The following is a 14,877-nucleotide window of genomic DNA, read 5'->3' on the forward strand; positions in this document are numbered from 1 at the left end:
AGAGCAGTCCCATGTAAGAACTCCATGGCCTCTCTTGTGGGAATTGGCCTCACGTAAGTGCTGGAATGAGGGCAGGGGAACAACAGATTGCACATAACAAGATAACAATATCCTGATTCCAAAAGAGACATCGGCAACTGTCTGTTATCACTTGCAGCTATTAAAACAGGAGCAGACAAATTGGATGATAAAGTGGGAAACACTATGAAACATCTGAAGGGGAAAAAGCAGTTTCATTGTAGCAGTACTAGAGACACCAAAAATAATGGCTGGAGAGGATAATAATACTGCTGTTGATTTTATTGTCTGTGAATTGGAATAAATTGTCTGTGCAACTCCACATTCTAAAGATCTTGAAACCAATCTAATCCAAAAGCGACTAAAAGTACTCGGATAACGTTGATGAGTTAAGCAGGTAAGCAGTCATTTTTCAAAGGCGACCAGCCCCACCCCGACCGGAACACAACGGGATGGGGAGAAAGTGAGAGGTATGAGGACAAGCAGAGAGAGATTTAGTCCGGCAGAGTGAGCGTGGACTGAAACGCACTGCCAAACAGCCTGGTCCTCTTTTTCTATCCATCCATTACAATATGCAGGGTGTAATATACTGAAAGGCTTACTGCATAAAGACACACTAACTTAACTGCAAGAGACCGCGTCAAATCTGTATGAGCAATGATTCACGCACACACGCGCGCACACACACACACACACACACACACACACACACACACACGCGCACACGCACACGCACACACACACACACACACACATACATATGCACACAGATGCACACAATGTTGAGTGGCAATCATTCACCTACACTGTCACATTGGCGTAAATTGACTTATTTTGCATGAGAAGGAGAGAGGGGGGGGGGGCGGTGGGCTGTGGAGAACGAGAGGGGGACTGAGGGACTGAATCAAATAATATGAGTAGGCAAAATTAAGCTCCAATGCAAGTGGCACACTTCACAAGAGAGCCAATTTCAATTCCACAGCACTTAATTTAGGATTTGAATGGTTCAGCAGCCTGCTACTGTACGCCATGTAAGGACAGAGATAGAGAGAGAGACAACCGGCTGAGAGCCATCCAGGCCCTTAGGTATCCATCACAGCCCTGCCTCCATCAGCCCCCTCTCTCTCTTACTCCCTCCCTCTCTCTCTCTCTCTCTCTCTCTCTCTCTCTCACACACACACACACACACACACACACACACACACACACACACACACACACACACACACACACACAATAATATTATACTGTAATGATTATGAAGTTGGTTTAAGGGGACATCAGAAAATCGTGTGACGTGTACATTTCCCCCCCAGTTGTGAGCTTAAGGTTTCTAAAAGTAAAAGTGTGTAATGCATCTAGATTCTAGCAGAAGAGTGTTTACAACATGACAATATTTGGTGCAAACACTGTGTTACAAAGTGAAAAACCTCATGTATTTGACTGAACCTTTACAGTGGAAACATCAGTTGTGACTGTGAGACCTTAAAGCAGGACTAAACCCCAAAACACTTTTCAGCTTTTAACCAATATATATGACTTTGGGGGTGGTGTGTGAAGAATTCTGGTCAGAATTTCCACATTTGAGACCAAACTGTTGCCATTGTACCATTTGTATCATTTTCAGCCACATAAGTGCCCTCTATGGGTTGAACACTGCTTTTTTTGCCCTCAAATGAATGGGAGATTTGGTACAACCTGACGTCACGTTGTACCCAAAGACTATGGGATTTCAAGATAGTTACTCCCCTACTCCCCCTGTACCCTTTCCCGGCTCCTCACAACTCCAAGCCTATTCCCATGATGTCACAAGCATTTTCCTACCAATATGGTGCTACAATACACACAGCTCATTGGCTGTTTGTGTCACTTGACCTGTTAATCACCTGTTAATTGATTACAATCGCCTGTTATTTTCCTACCAAGATGGCCATGTGGTGATGTAACACAATACTATCAATAAACGCCACTATAATCATAAAAGGAAGAAAATGGCATTGTGTTGCTGTAAATCATTCCCAACCTTTTTCATACTAAGGAGCCCTAATTTAGTTCACATTGGGGCAATGGACCCCCATATGATGAGATTTGGTCTCTCAGATGCAAATATTTTTTTTTCTTTTTTTTTAATGTAGCCTAGATATGATTTTGTCCAGAATTCCATATATATTAGGTTAAGAGACAACAGAGAATGCTGGAATCCTCTCAAGGACCACTGGTGGTCACCGGACCCCACATTGAGAACCACTCAACCACTTCGATTGTGCAGAGAGAAGAGAGAGAGGAGGACTCTTCTGTGCCCATTTTTCACTCATGCACCTAGTCTAGCAGATGTCAAACAGAAACAAAGAAAAGAGGGAAACTAAACTAAAGCAGCCTACAGCCTAAAATGTATTTTCCTGGTTCAGTTTTGATGGGGAGGAGAAGGCATGGTGAAGTGACACTCACCTCCGACTTATAGGCTACTCAGCTCCTGCAGCCTCACTGACGCTGTGCCCCTGTCTGTGAAAAGCAGCTTGTCCAGTCGTATGCAGCGTTTCGCACAAACAGATGTGGGATTCGCGAAATCCTGTACCCAATTTCTGATTTCTGATTTCTGATTGTGCAGAAAAATCGCACACCAGCGATTTTTGTTTGTGTTTGTTTGTTGTTGTTTTGTGAGGGCTAAAAAGGGAGGAGGCTGTTTCGCCTGTACTGTAGGGTGAGCAGCCAGGGTCTGAGGAGGAGGATGGAGGGGGAGAATGTTCTATGGCCGCACTGCAGCTCTGCTCTGCGCGCTCGAGAGGAAAAATCAGAGGTGCACTACAACTTTTGACAAGAATCACGAAAAAGGGAGAAACAAAAATTAAAAAGGGACTTCATAGCGGTCTATATGGCAAGTTGGACAAGGGCATAACGTGGAGAAATCTCGCATTGTGATTACATGAGCGTGTTGAGACTGCGGGGGGTTTGTCCTATTGTGCTGTGCTGCGGTAACCAGGCTCGCGTCACTAGGCTCTTTTAACGATACTTACACACGCTACATACACACATGGGGAGTCAATGGAGTCAATTTCTAGTTTGCCACTGAATGGCCAAATTGATATCACTTCCAAACATTTTGAGCAACGCTGTTTCCATACAGGCCACCAGCGTTGGCTAGTTGTTGATATTTATAAAGATTTTGGAGCTCTCAAATAACTTATTTTCGAGGCGGTGAGCAAACTGTCATGGCGTCGATTTCCGGGAAAAAATTCCTGACCTGAGCACAGCCAAAGAGTATAGTGAGACAAGAGGAGAAGGTCATTTCTTGGTTTTTCCCATAGGTTTTTTCAAATCAAGCATCATGCCGTTCTGCCAGAAATCTGGGGGGTTTAGTCCTGCTTTAATTAGCCTTTTTCACTTCAAATATTTGGAAGGCACCGTATTGATCATGTATTTGGAGCTTTTTCAATTTGAAAGAAGCTATTACCCCATACCTGGTGTTCTTTGAAGTCAGCCCTCCTGAAGTCATAGCCCAGCTGGGCGTAGAAGTTGTTGCCAAAACTGTAGGCCTGCCCAGCATCGGTCCATATGAAGGAGTGTCTGCTTCCACAGGCCACACCCACTACATGGACCACTCCCACGTTAGCGTCACCTCCTCTAATGTCCTGTTCCTGTGGCAGTTTGACCTGGACTGGTTGGCCCTTCACGGTCCTCTCTCCATCACCCAGCCTAGAGACAGCAGACAGAGAGTACAGCCTGATGACTCCCTCACCCAGCCTAGAGACAGCAGACAGAGAGTACAGCCTGATGACTCCCTCACCCAGCCTAGAACCAGCAGACAGAGAGTACAGCCTGATGACTCCCTCACCCAGCCTAGAGACAGCAGACAGAGAGTACAGCCTGATGACTCCCTCACCCAGCCTAGAGACAGCAGACAGAGAGTACAGCCTGATGACTCCCTCACCCAGCCTAGAGCCAGCAGACAGAGAGTACAGCCTGATGACTCCCTCTCTATCACATATTTCCACCTTCCTACTAGAAAGGCTCATGGATTTTGGGGGAGTCGGCCAACAAACTGTCCATTTGACGACAAACTATTTGAATTCAATACGATACAACATAAGATATCTCAGTGGCTGTTATTCTCTAGCCTGCACTATAGCAACATTACTGCAGTGTCTCCTTTCTAATATGTATATGGACAACACAAGAGTCATACTAATGTGTCTAATGCGCTTATTTCAGTGAGGTCAGCTTTATGCTCCTGGGAAAGAAATAATAATTGAACTTAACTCAATTTGTAGCTGTACAAATGGCTTTACCTAGACCTTGGCTGAGAATTGTGATTCTGTCTCCATGTCCCCAGCGTGAGTGAACATAGAGGATCCAAGAGCCTGTTTCAAGATGAGCTGGTCAAACGCAGCCCCAGCACCCCTGTGACCCGTGAAGCTCCCAGCAGCTTCAGACAGAGCTCTGCTGCTTGCTTGTTGATATAACGCTCCTCTTAGTGTTTGTTTCCCTGAGCCAGCGATGCCCCGGCCATATCTGCTAGTTTGCGGCATGTCTGGGAAAAATAACAAACAGTCTTCTCCATTATTTCCACAAACGGGGAACGAAAGGTCCTCGCCCGCCGTCCCCACGAGAGCCTGTATTGATTACAACAATGCTTCAACTCAGACAGGACCGCTCTGGGGTCACTGCTATTTCCATCAGAAAGTTTGCCAGTTTAAATTTACACGGCTCTCTCGTACTCTTCTCCTCTCTCTCGCCTCCAGTGAGACGCGCAGGCGAGCTGAGGAGTTCTCACATATCAAGAGTGCCGGTTGCGTAACCGAGATGCTCACCCTTTGCTCTGCAAGTGGGTGTTGTGGAGCTCCAACTATAGGCTCCTCCAACTATAGGCTCCCCACTAGAGAGCCCTAACCTGCTTAGAGAGGTCAAAGCACCATGAGAGAGAGAGAGAGAGAGAGAGAGAGAGAGAGAGAGAGAGAGATGGAGGACAACGGCAGACTATGAGAGAGTGAGAAGTGATGCCTTTCTTTCTTTCATGTATGTCTCGGAGGGCCGCAGTGCTGCGGTTCGACTACTTGAGGGCCACTGACTCGCTGTAGCCTGCAGGCCCTTGGATGTCATTACAACCAGACGGGCTTCTGACTAGAGAAGTTTTTAACGAGGAAGCTAACCAGGAGGGAAACACTGTTGTTTGTGAGGAACAATGTTGGTCTGTCAGTTGGGGCATCTTTCTGCTATTCTATCTACAGCTGTATATTGTCCGAAGTCTCCACATACTGTGTCAATGTAAAGGACTAAGGGAGTATCTACAAGAAAGCAAAAAGCAACAAAAAAAGAAGGAGAGGGGGCAGCAACAGTGTTTCTGCGATATGAAAGTGAATTTCTTCTAGTTGCACAGGTCTTCGAGTGGGAGAGACTTTGCATTTGCATAAGCAGTGGGCAGAACAAAACAATCCAAGGACTGTTTCAACTTTTCTGAGTAGAAATCCCCCATAACATATCACTCTGCATTGTGAGCCTTCACACACTGTCAACATGAGGAGAGTGAGAAGTCTGAACTCCACTAACTACAATACCCAGATGGATGTACTGTGCACTCTTCACATGATGGGAGATGAACTTACTGTCCACTGGTGCCATTTCCCCACGCAAAGATCCTGTTGTCCACTGTGGAGAAGAAAGACACAACATAGCACACATGAGACAACTTAATTGAAATGTCGGTAAAGAATACTTGGAACAACGCGCCATCCAACAATCTAGGAAACAGGTTGGGGTTATTGTTGTGAGTATGACGACGAGCGCTAATCTTCAGTGGCTGGAGATGTTTCACAGTAACAGCTTAGGTTGTTCCTTTGTCCTCAAGTGTGGAGTGAGCGGTGCCGTGTCAGTGGGTGGACCTTCTCCTGCTGTGAGAAGTTTGATTAATACAGCCTCGACAGAGAGTTCAGAGACTGGGGCCACCTCTCACACACCCTGCTGTAAAATAATGAGCCTTCAGCGGGAAGGAATAATATACAGGGGAGGAGAGAGACACTTCCTTAGTCTGAGCCCGAGCTGAATATATTCAAATGAAATGAGGAGAGGAGGCCATCCTAACTGATTAGACTTGTCTCCGAGAGAGAGAGAGAGAGAGAGAGAGAGAGAGAGAGAGAGAGGGAGAGAGAGAGAGAGAGAGAGACCCCGTATATATTTCTTCTCCTTTGTACATGTATTTAACTGTCACCTCTCTGCTCTAACAATCCAACGTGGCACTGATCCATTTGCATATGCTTTCTATAAATACCTGGACCTCTACCTGTTCCTGCACTGATTCCAGTCATGTTGGAACACAGACAAGCCTTATTGGTCTTGTGGGAACTCAAACACCACTGGGGTAGCAGCCAATAGCGATGGACTTTACTCATCAGGCCGGCCGAGTCCTCATACATTATAGAGCAGGCTACATGATTTACCTAAGCTTGTCAAAAGAGAAAAATTATCAGGCAAATGCGGGGTAATAAATTGTAATCCGTGCTGCATATGTTTGACTTGTGACCTTTGGCATTTGAAGGGTTGGGTTCTGTGAAAGAATTTGTAGCAAAATGTGTGACAGGAAATAACATGAAAGGTGAAATACTACTCAGAAACTTTAGGGAAAATGTGCAAAACGGGGCACAGATTTGCTCAATCAAGCGATTTTTGCCAGAGGTACTGCATACTGTAATTTGAGGGATTTCTACAAGAGGTTGATGTTATCACAAGGCTGTAGAGATTTATGATTTTATCAAAAACATTGCCTGGAATCCAATAATAATTCCCCACCACTGAGGCTGTGTATTTAAAGATGTGACTGTTTATGTACAGTAATTAGTCTGCGCGTGTGCTGGAGTGCTTGTTTTTTTAATTGTTTGGAGCTTTTTTGTATCACCACGCAGATTATTTTGGCTCCACACATTATTGTATAGCCAAGCATGCAGGAACTATGTATGATGTAGTCAACTTTGATTCCCTTTTACCACTGAACACGACCGAGCAATAAACACAAGAGGCAGTAACTTCAGCTCCAGCACGAGAAGGAAGGAGACACCACCTAATGTGTGGGTGTGTGTTATGAGCTTTTAAGTGCTCCTGGAGAATTGCATATGGTAATAATTCACATGAAATTATATCCTTGAGCCCAACTCAGAACATATAGCTCAGTGGACCGACCACACTCATTATGAACTACTGCTAATTACCCGCCACAGTACAGTTCCTCTGGTCACAGGAATAATAAGGAAAGAAAAGGCTGTAATGAAAGGGTGTGGATTAGAGAAGCGTGCTCTTAAACACCTCCATCTTTAAATACAGCAACAGAGCGTTGCTGCTGCAAAAATCATCTTAGCTCTGTGGCTGACTGTGGGGCCACGGTGGCTATAGAGCTATTACTGTCATACACAACGAACACAAAAACAGTACCGGAGTCGAGGATTTAGGTTTACTTTTACAAGATTCTCCTCGCTGGGATAATGAAATAAAGATGAGAATGAAAATGCAAGGGGGATAGACTGCGTGATGTGCCGGATTTTTTCTTCTTCCTTGTTTTTTTTATTTTTTATTGTATTTTTTTGTTTTGTTATTGTATTTTTTTGTTTTGTTGTTTTTGTTTTCTTTTGCCTCCTTAACACTTGAGAATTGTTATGTGCGAGAATGATAAATAGCTGTGCTTGGAGAGTGTGCTGAACCAAAACACGAAAATACCGGCACCCGTGGCTAGGCTGCAATACATGCAAGCACAGGTATTAGCAGTATCTGTGGTGGCACCAGACTAGGGCGACGCAGTACAGACATGGTACAGAGACTAATAAATAGCATTTATGCTTTGTCTTAGATTACATAAGTGCCAGATGGGCGGGATTTACAACATACATACAAACACTGCCAGGAAGTTTAGACTATCAGAGTGTTTTAGTTAGTCTAGCATGCTTTTAAGTGATTGAACACACATCTGAGTTGTGGTAAACCCCACTCAGCGCCGGGCTACAGCAAATGCTAAGAATTATTTTGCAACTACGATTTGATCCAGGCGTGTGTCTTTGTATGCATGTTTTTCCGAGCATCCAGATGCATCATTAAACTGTGACACACCCCTCACCTTGTATCTCAGAGTCCTCTGTTATCCTGAGAGTGGCAGATGTTCCTACCACACACACCCCCCAACCCACTCTCCACCACGATGCCCCCCCCCCCCCAGCTTCCTCTCTCTCTCCGCAGCAAGGGCAGGCGGCGGGCTGGCGCAGGGGCACCGAGGCCGACAGCGGCGCATCAGGCTGACGTATAGAACTGATGGGCAGGGCGGAGAGCTGGCAGTCTGGCAGGTTGACTGTTCACCATCCTTTGCCCCCTGCTAGCCCCCTGCTAGCCCCTGCTGCTCTGCACCATAGCCGGGGCTCCGGCATCCCAGCGGCTGGTGGCCCGTTGCTTTGCTCCCCCATAAAAATAGCCCATCCCATTACTCTTCCGCCTCCCCGGGGGCCGCAAGGTCTCCAGCATCATTACCAGGACTAAGGATCTGACTCTGCCACCGCCGCCACGTCCCACCCCCCTCCTCTCCCCTCACTCCTCTTCTCTAATTATAGGTCAAGCACTCTTTTTGTAAATTATCAAACCTTTGTTCTTATCACGGAAAGGGAAAGATAGCGCGGAGCGGAGAGAAGAGAAGAGGAGCGAGGAAGAGGAGGAAAAAGTAGACGAAGAAAGAGGAGGGAAATGGTGCAAAAATTGGAACAGGGGGAAAAATTTTCAATTATAAAACCAAGCTAATTTGGTATGACCAGCGACTGTCATGCATGGTGACGGAGCTCCATTATGCAGTCATTTGGGCTCTTTCAAATTAGTTATGTTAATGTCCTGCGTGTGAATGTAACACTTGGATGGGACAAGATTTCAGCAATTAATTTCTACAGTCAGCGGAGAGACAAGCAAATTTATTTTCCCCCTCTGAGGGAATTGGTGGTGGAGGGAGCGAGGAGGGGAGAGAGCATTCTGGAGCAGGGAACAAGCTAAACACAAGACCTAAATAAAGCCTGAACAATGGGAGCCAATGCCTCCTCATTCATTCAATTGACAATGTTTTGCAGCTTAAACCTGTTTTATTAATTATGTTTGACATTTCCTTAATTAGTTTCATTTACACCAAATCAATCCCTGCTGCTGTACAGCGTCATTTATCATTTTAAAAAATTTGCATAGCCGGTGCTGACTTTTTCTACTTAATTATACATTAAAAGTGTCAGGCGCGCTTGCTGCCTGGCATTATCTGAGGCAGAAAGGTTTGTGGCTGGACGGGGGTGGCATTAATCATCAGGGCGGGTGCGGGCGAGGGGTGCTCCCGGTCGCCAGCGGGGGAGCCGAGCGGGGCTTCTCATTTTCCAAGCTTGACGCTTCCGGGGCCGTGGCGACCTCAATGACCTACGGGGAGAGGCAGACAAATCAACGACCTCCAGCCCCAAAAACAACTACAGCTTGTTTATAAAGCAGAGTGAGAGGGAGGAGGGAGCGTAACCAGAAAAACAAGGTGGAGGAAATGTCGCCAAATAGAAAACACAAGCTGAGGAGATAACAGCGTAGGTCTAAAGGAATGAAAGTAGGCTGATTGCACATAGATTTCCTGTGTAGATCTTGTGATAGTTCAACACATCAGTCATGTAATCACTGAATGCAACATGTATGTAGCGCAATTGTTCGGCATGGGCAAGCTGTACAGAATAACAAGATGAGCGTAGCGTAGCTTCCAACACAAAAGAGTAATGTTTCCATTGTAATTATGCCGCCTCATGTTGTTGCGATCCACAAATCAGTAATAACGATCAGTCATATTCCACTCCAACTCCAGTAGCTACTCAATTGGCTGAGTCAACTGGCTGAGTATGGCTATTACTTTCCCTTCGGCAAGTTAGTGAACTCGGAGTGAACTGACAGCTCAAACACCTGGCAAGCTCACTCCAGAGTAAATCTTCTGAGTGTTGAGGTGAACATGGCTTTACAAATCAGCCATTCAGGAACTGAGACAGAAATTGGCAGGTAGGCAGAGCCGCGGCGTCAGGAGCGAAAATTACTCTGAAAAGAGGCGCACAGTGAAGGGCTGAGTTCCTGAATGTTGAAAGCTATGGGGGTGTCACCGTGTGCTACGTACGTTCACATGGGAAATCAAACAAGTGTATTTTGGAGGTGAGTCAACACTTTTGTCCTTTGGAAAATGAAAATATTTGATGTCAATCTAAATTCAGAGTGGCCTATGGCATCGCCATGTATAATAAACTGCACTGTATATCAGGCATGAATGAACTGATTGCCGTTTCCTCTCAGTGCTAGTCTTTACCTTGCACTCATGAATCAGTCTTTCACCTGGAAGTCTCTTTTTAATTCAAACGCAGGCATCAAACGCACAGTGATGAAACCTGTCATTTGTTGGGGAGCCTGAGGCGAGCTGCCTGAGCTGCAGGAATCAATGTGAGGCAAACAGATCCTGAATCCAGAGCTTAGAGGGAAGCCCGTCCCAAAGCCTGATCTCTCAGAGAGCGAGCGCGCTGAATAAGCTGTATCAAGATGTAAAGAGGAGGCTGCAGCCATGGCTTTGCCTGCAACCTCCTTCAAGGGCAACACAAAAGAGAGGCGGGCAACAAAGGACCTGATGAAGTGGCTAATGCCCTGGCATGCCCCAACAGGAGCGGCAGGGGGGCGGCCAGGGGGGCGGCTACATGGGCACGCCTGACTGCCCTGTCTGGCCCCAGCTAAAGCACTCCTCCCAGGGTCATTATACTAAGCACTCCAGAGCCAGGAGCAATACCTGTAATTGCAACAGGCCAGATCAATATTGGAAAGTAATGCCCCGCCTAAAAAAAAGGCGGGGCAATGGTGGGGGGGGGGGGGGGGGGGGGGGGGGGGGGCTATTGGGGGGGAAATGCCCTTGCTAGCCAGGACAGGGGACTGCCTAAGAATGAATTCCCTCCACATCTGGAGAAAGAAGAGTCTGAGCATCAAACATCATCATTCTAGAAAGTTCCTAATCAGCATATTAATGGGGGGGGGGGGGGGGGGGGCACATTGACTGAGGAAGTTTCTATTATTTCAAAGTAGTTGAAATAAGCCATTGACTCTTTTCACTCCTGAAAATATTATAATTTATGTAGGTGATCAGTCTAAAAAGTAGAAGTCGCCTCACTCTAACAGGCCCCCCAAACATCACCATCAATTCCCCGACCAAAAGCAGCCCTTTAAATGCAAAACATTTCCACTATCAAGGATTACGCTTCCTTTCAGGATATTCAGGAGAAACGCCTTTGTGCAAATGTGATGATGAATTCACGGCTCTAAAACTCTGGGCTAGTTTTTACACCGGCGCAAAACGGGAGGGAAGGAGAGGAGAAAAATCACCTATTTGGATGGCATACATTACCATTACTCTTGTATTGTGTCTCCACTTTTCATAATGACAGGGATAAGTGTCCTGCTCCCAATGCATATCCGCTGACAATGGAGGCAGACATTACTTGGTTAAAAGCTCAGGGTCCTGTGGGTAAAGAAGCCCAGAGAATAAAGAGTATCCGTCATGGCTAACGAGCTATAAGGATAGCACATTGCCTTTATAAATCACTAGATCTTGCTGTTTATTTAAATTCATTGGTGCCTCATTATAAGTGAGCTATGCACCTTTAGGTCCGAGTTGATTAGGAGTGCCATAGCTCAAAATGGCTTTTAATTCAGTGAAACGTAGCTGTGACCTTGGTGCCGTAACCCTGACTAAAACACGCCGCGGCTCCCACATTAATAATGATGCTACCTTTACTGGGCCGCGGAGCCGCGCGCCGCTGCTACTTAAAATATGTATTATTAGTTACCAGCGACGGCACATTTATCACACCAAATTACCCTTCGGTGTAAAACTGCTTAATTCTGGGTCCCTGTACCCCTCTGCACTATTACCTGCTCTTTAGAAAGGCCCGGAATTAAATGTGGGGATGAAATGTCAGGGTAATGGGGAAGAGGATGCGGGTCGATGGGATGCACACTTGATCATTCCCCAGTGGCCTTCTCTCCTCATCCACACCATACTGACTGTGTCTTCCTCATAAAGGCTCATCCACACAGCCAGACCTTTACAAGATGTAAAATGCTGCGTACTCCTTTGAAATATACTTTGCACTTTTCATTAATATTACATGCAAAACATTATCCACTCCAATGTGAGCTTGGCTGAGATCTTTATACTCGAGGTATCAAGGTTTCATCAATTATGTATCGCACAAACACAGACAGCAACTTGAGATAAGCAAAGAAGAAGAAGAAGTAACCGTGAACTTTTTTACTCGCTTGGGTATTTAAGCAAAAACCGCTGTGACTTGGGTGCACATATGCACACAACTGTGCACGGCACGCCTGCACAAGAACACACACGCGTACGGACGGACGCACACGCACACACACACACACACACACGCACACACCCACACACACCTACCTACCTCCAGGCCATGGTAGATAGAGACAGGAAAGCAGCCTGCAGCCACTAAACACTTGTCATTGTTCATCCCCTGTGTGCCCACCAGAGACGGATTACTTTGACCAATTGGCTAAATGATTAGATCAATTAGGTGCTTTGGAGTGGGCATCAACAGCGGCCTGCTGCAGCCTCAAGACCTGTGGGACCCGGCCCATCAGAACCGCCTCATTAAGTTCTCTGGACCCCACCCAACATCACACCACACAGACAAGGATAGAGGGGTGGGGGGGAAGGGGGGGGGGGGGGGGGGTTGTAGAGACAGTGAGAGAGAGATGGCTACACTTCGATAGGTGAATTAGATGTTTTCCTACAGCAAAGCAGCCCCTGGGATCAATTGTGTTTATGGGATGCAACATCAACACAAACATGTAAAAACAATACAAAGTGATCTAACAGCAACATAAGTGGGTGTATTTTGAGTGTTAGCCATGTAATCCATTGTGAGGACACCAATGGGAATGCATGGTGTACAGAATTCCTATTCTCAGAGGGTATCATCAAACAGTCCAGTAATAATTTAGATTACCAGGGGCAACACTATGTGGGATTTAAAGAGGAACACAGACAAGTGCTTGGCATAAACACCGTTGCGATATCAAACACCGCCGTACTACGTACAGTACATAAATATATGCACAATACATTAATGGTTTCTGCTCATCTGAGCAAGTGGCAAGGCTGGAGCAACGGGGGAAAAGAGAGACGTTACACACGCGTTCCATCAGATGTCGAATCAATTAGTCACGACCATCTTCCAGAGTCAGAAATAACCAGCAGCCGTCCTGGCGTCCCCGGGGAGCGACGGATAGGCCTGCCTGGGCAACAACACAGGAGGAGAGATGGGACAAGATCCAGGGATCCAAAGGGGGGTAAAAGGAAAGAGGGGAAAAGGAGAGAAAAGGAAGGAGAAAAGGGGGGGGATAGATAATGCTGTCTGTTCCATACTGCACACTGTAGTATCTCTATTTCCCCTGCATTTCCATACATACTGTTCTGTTCCACACACTCGCACAGCAGAGGTGCTTTGCATATCAGAGGCCGCTCATTTTGCACATTGCTAGCTAACACTCGCGTCATTAACATGTGATGACGTTATCGTCCTAATCGCACTACAGAGGCTTTTCTCCATAATGTATATACAGCACAACTGTAGCAGCGTCTTGTGCCCTTGTTGACAAAATCGTGGTTTTCACTGGGTTTTGCTGTTTGTGTCTTTCTCTGCGCAGAAAGCCTTTAATCTTTTAATCTGCAGCAGAAAGCAAAGTGTACACCGCGCGCGCGGCACGCCGCCACCATGTGACCACTTTACTAAAAGGTAGAAGAAGCGTGATTATTCGCTGTAAAGGGAAACACAATGGAGATCCTTTCCCCCCTCAGGCTAAAAATAATCTAATCTGTTGTGTAGGTGCACAAATAACAACCTTATACACCTGAATAGCAGCCATTGTTATTGGGCTTGTGAAGTTGTTAGCAGATAAATCTTTCTCTTCATCTCCAGCAGTGTTAGAGAGAGGGGATGCTATTGTATGGGTTTAGATTTCCTCCTGGCTTTAGTCATCTCCACTAAACAGCTAGATTAGATTAGAGCAATTTGCACCATTGCAAATGTGGAACAGAGAAGAGTGGAACAGAGAAGAGTAACGACTGAGTCAAATACTCTAAATAGGTACCTACTTCCATGTTCAGTAGAATCAACGTTCGAACGCGAATGGCAAAAGTTTGTTTTCTGCCATTTGGAGTGATGATAGCAGTTACGTGTCAACATAATTTAGTTTGATAGGATTGGGGTTCATCTTAGCATCGTGGATGACTAAAATAACTTTACTGAATAAAGCAAAGCGCTCCACAAACAGCTACTGCACATGAAGTGGCACAGAAGGTAACCTCAATATTCGTGTGATGGCTACCTCTCTTGCACTCCTAGTCAAAGACTTTCTCCTTCACTTTTTGGAGCATTTTAAACAGGACACCTACGCTACTCTCCGACCGCCACTCAATTGCAAGTGTTGCAAATAGCATCATTCAGTCATCCCTCTCATTTTAAAGTTTCAACGGTGAAAGTCTATCTAATAAGGCAAAGACAGGGGGTCCCCGTTGCAATGCAGGCAGCTCCAACCAAGCCTCTGGGCACGAGTGTTGTTGTTTGCTCATGGCCTCAACCCCTTAGAGGCAGTGATGGAAATAAGCAAGAGACAGAGAGAGGCAGACAGAGACAGAGAGAGAGAGGCAGACAGAGACAGAGACAGAGAGAGGGGACTCTGTTCAAAACCCCAAAACACTGCAGAGGAGGCCACAGGCATCCCACAATCCCCTCTGATTCTGCGCGCTGTCATTTAGCCGGGCTGCGGCGCGGGCTTCTC

General features: G+C 46.1%; 1 protein-coding gene across 1 annotated transcript in view; it reads right to left on the bottom strand.

The window, feature by feature from the left end:
- The window catches only part of LOC310784346 (uncharacterized protein), a gene marked incomplete at both ends in the record, with an annotated part of 162,652 nt that overhangs the window by 98,163 nt on the left and 49,612 nt on the right, over positions 1-14,877 (bottom strand). The window contains 2 exons of the mRNA XM_083645362.1: positions 3,477-3,711; positions 5,619-5,661. Of these exons, the coding sequence (XP_083501488.1) occupies positions 3,477-3,711; positions 5,619-5,661 (278 nt within the window). The remainder of the gene's footprint in view (positions 1-3,476; positions 3,712-5,618; positions 5,662-14,877) is intronic.

This window comes from Poromitra crassiceps (assembly GCF_964638095.1).
Source record: "Poromitra crassiceps genome assembly, chromosome: 10".
Classification (NCBI taxonomy): domain Eukaryota; kingdom Metazoa; phylum Chordata; class Actinopteri; order Beryciformes; family Melamphaidae; genus Poromitra; species Poromitra crassiceps.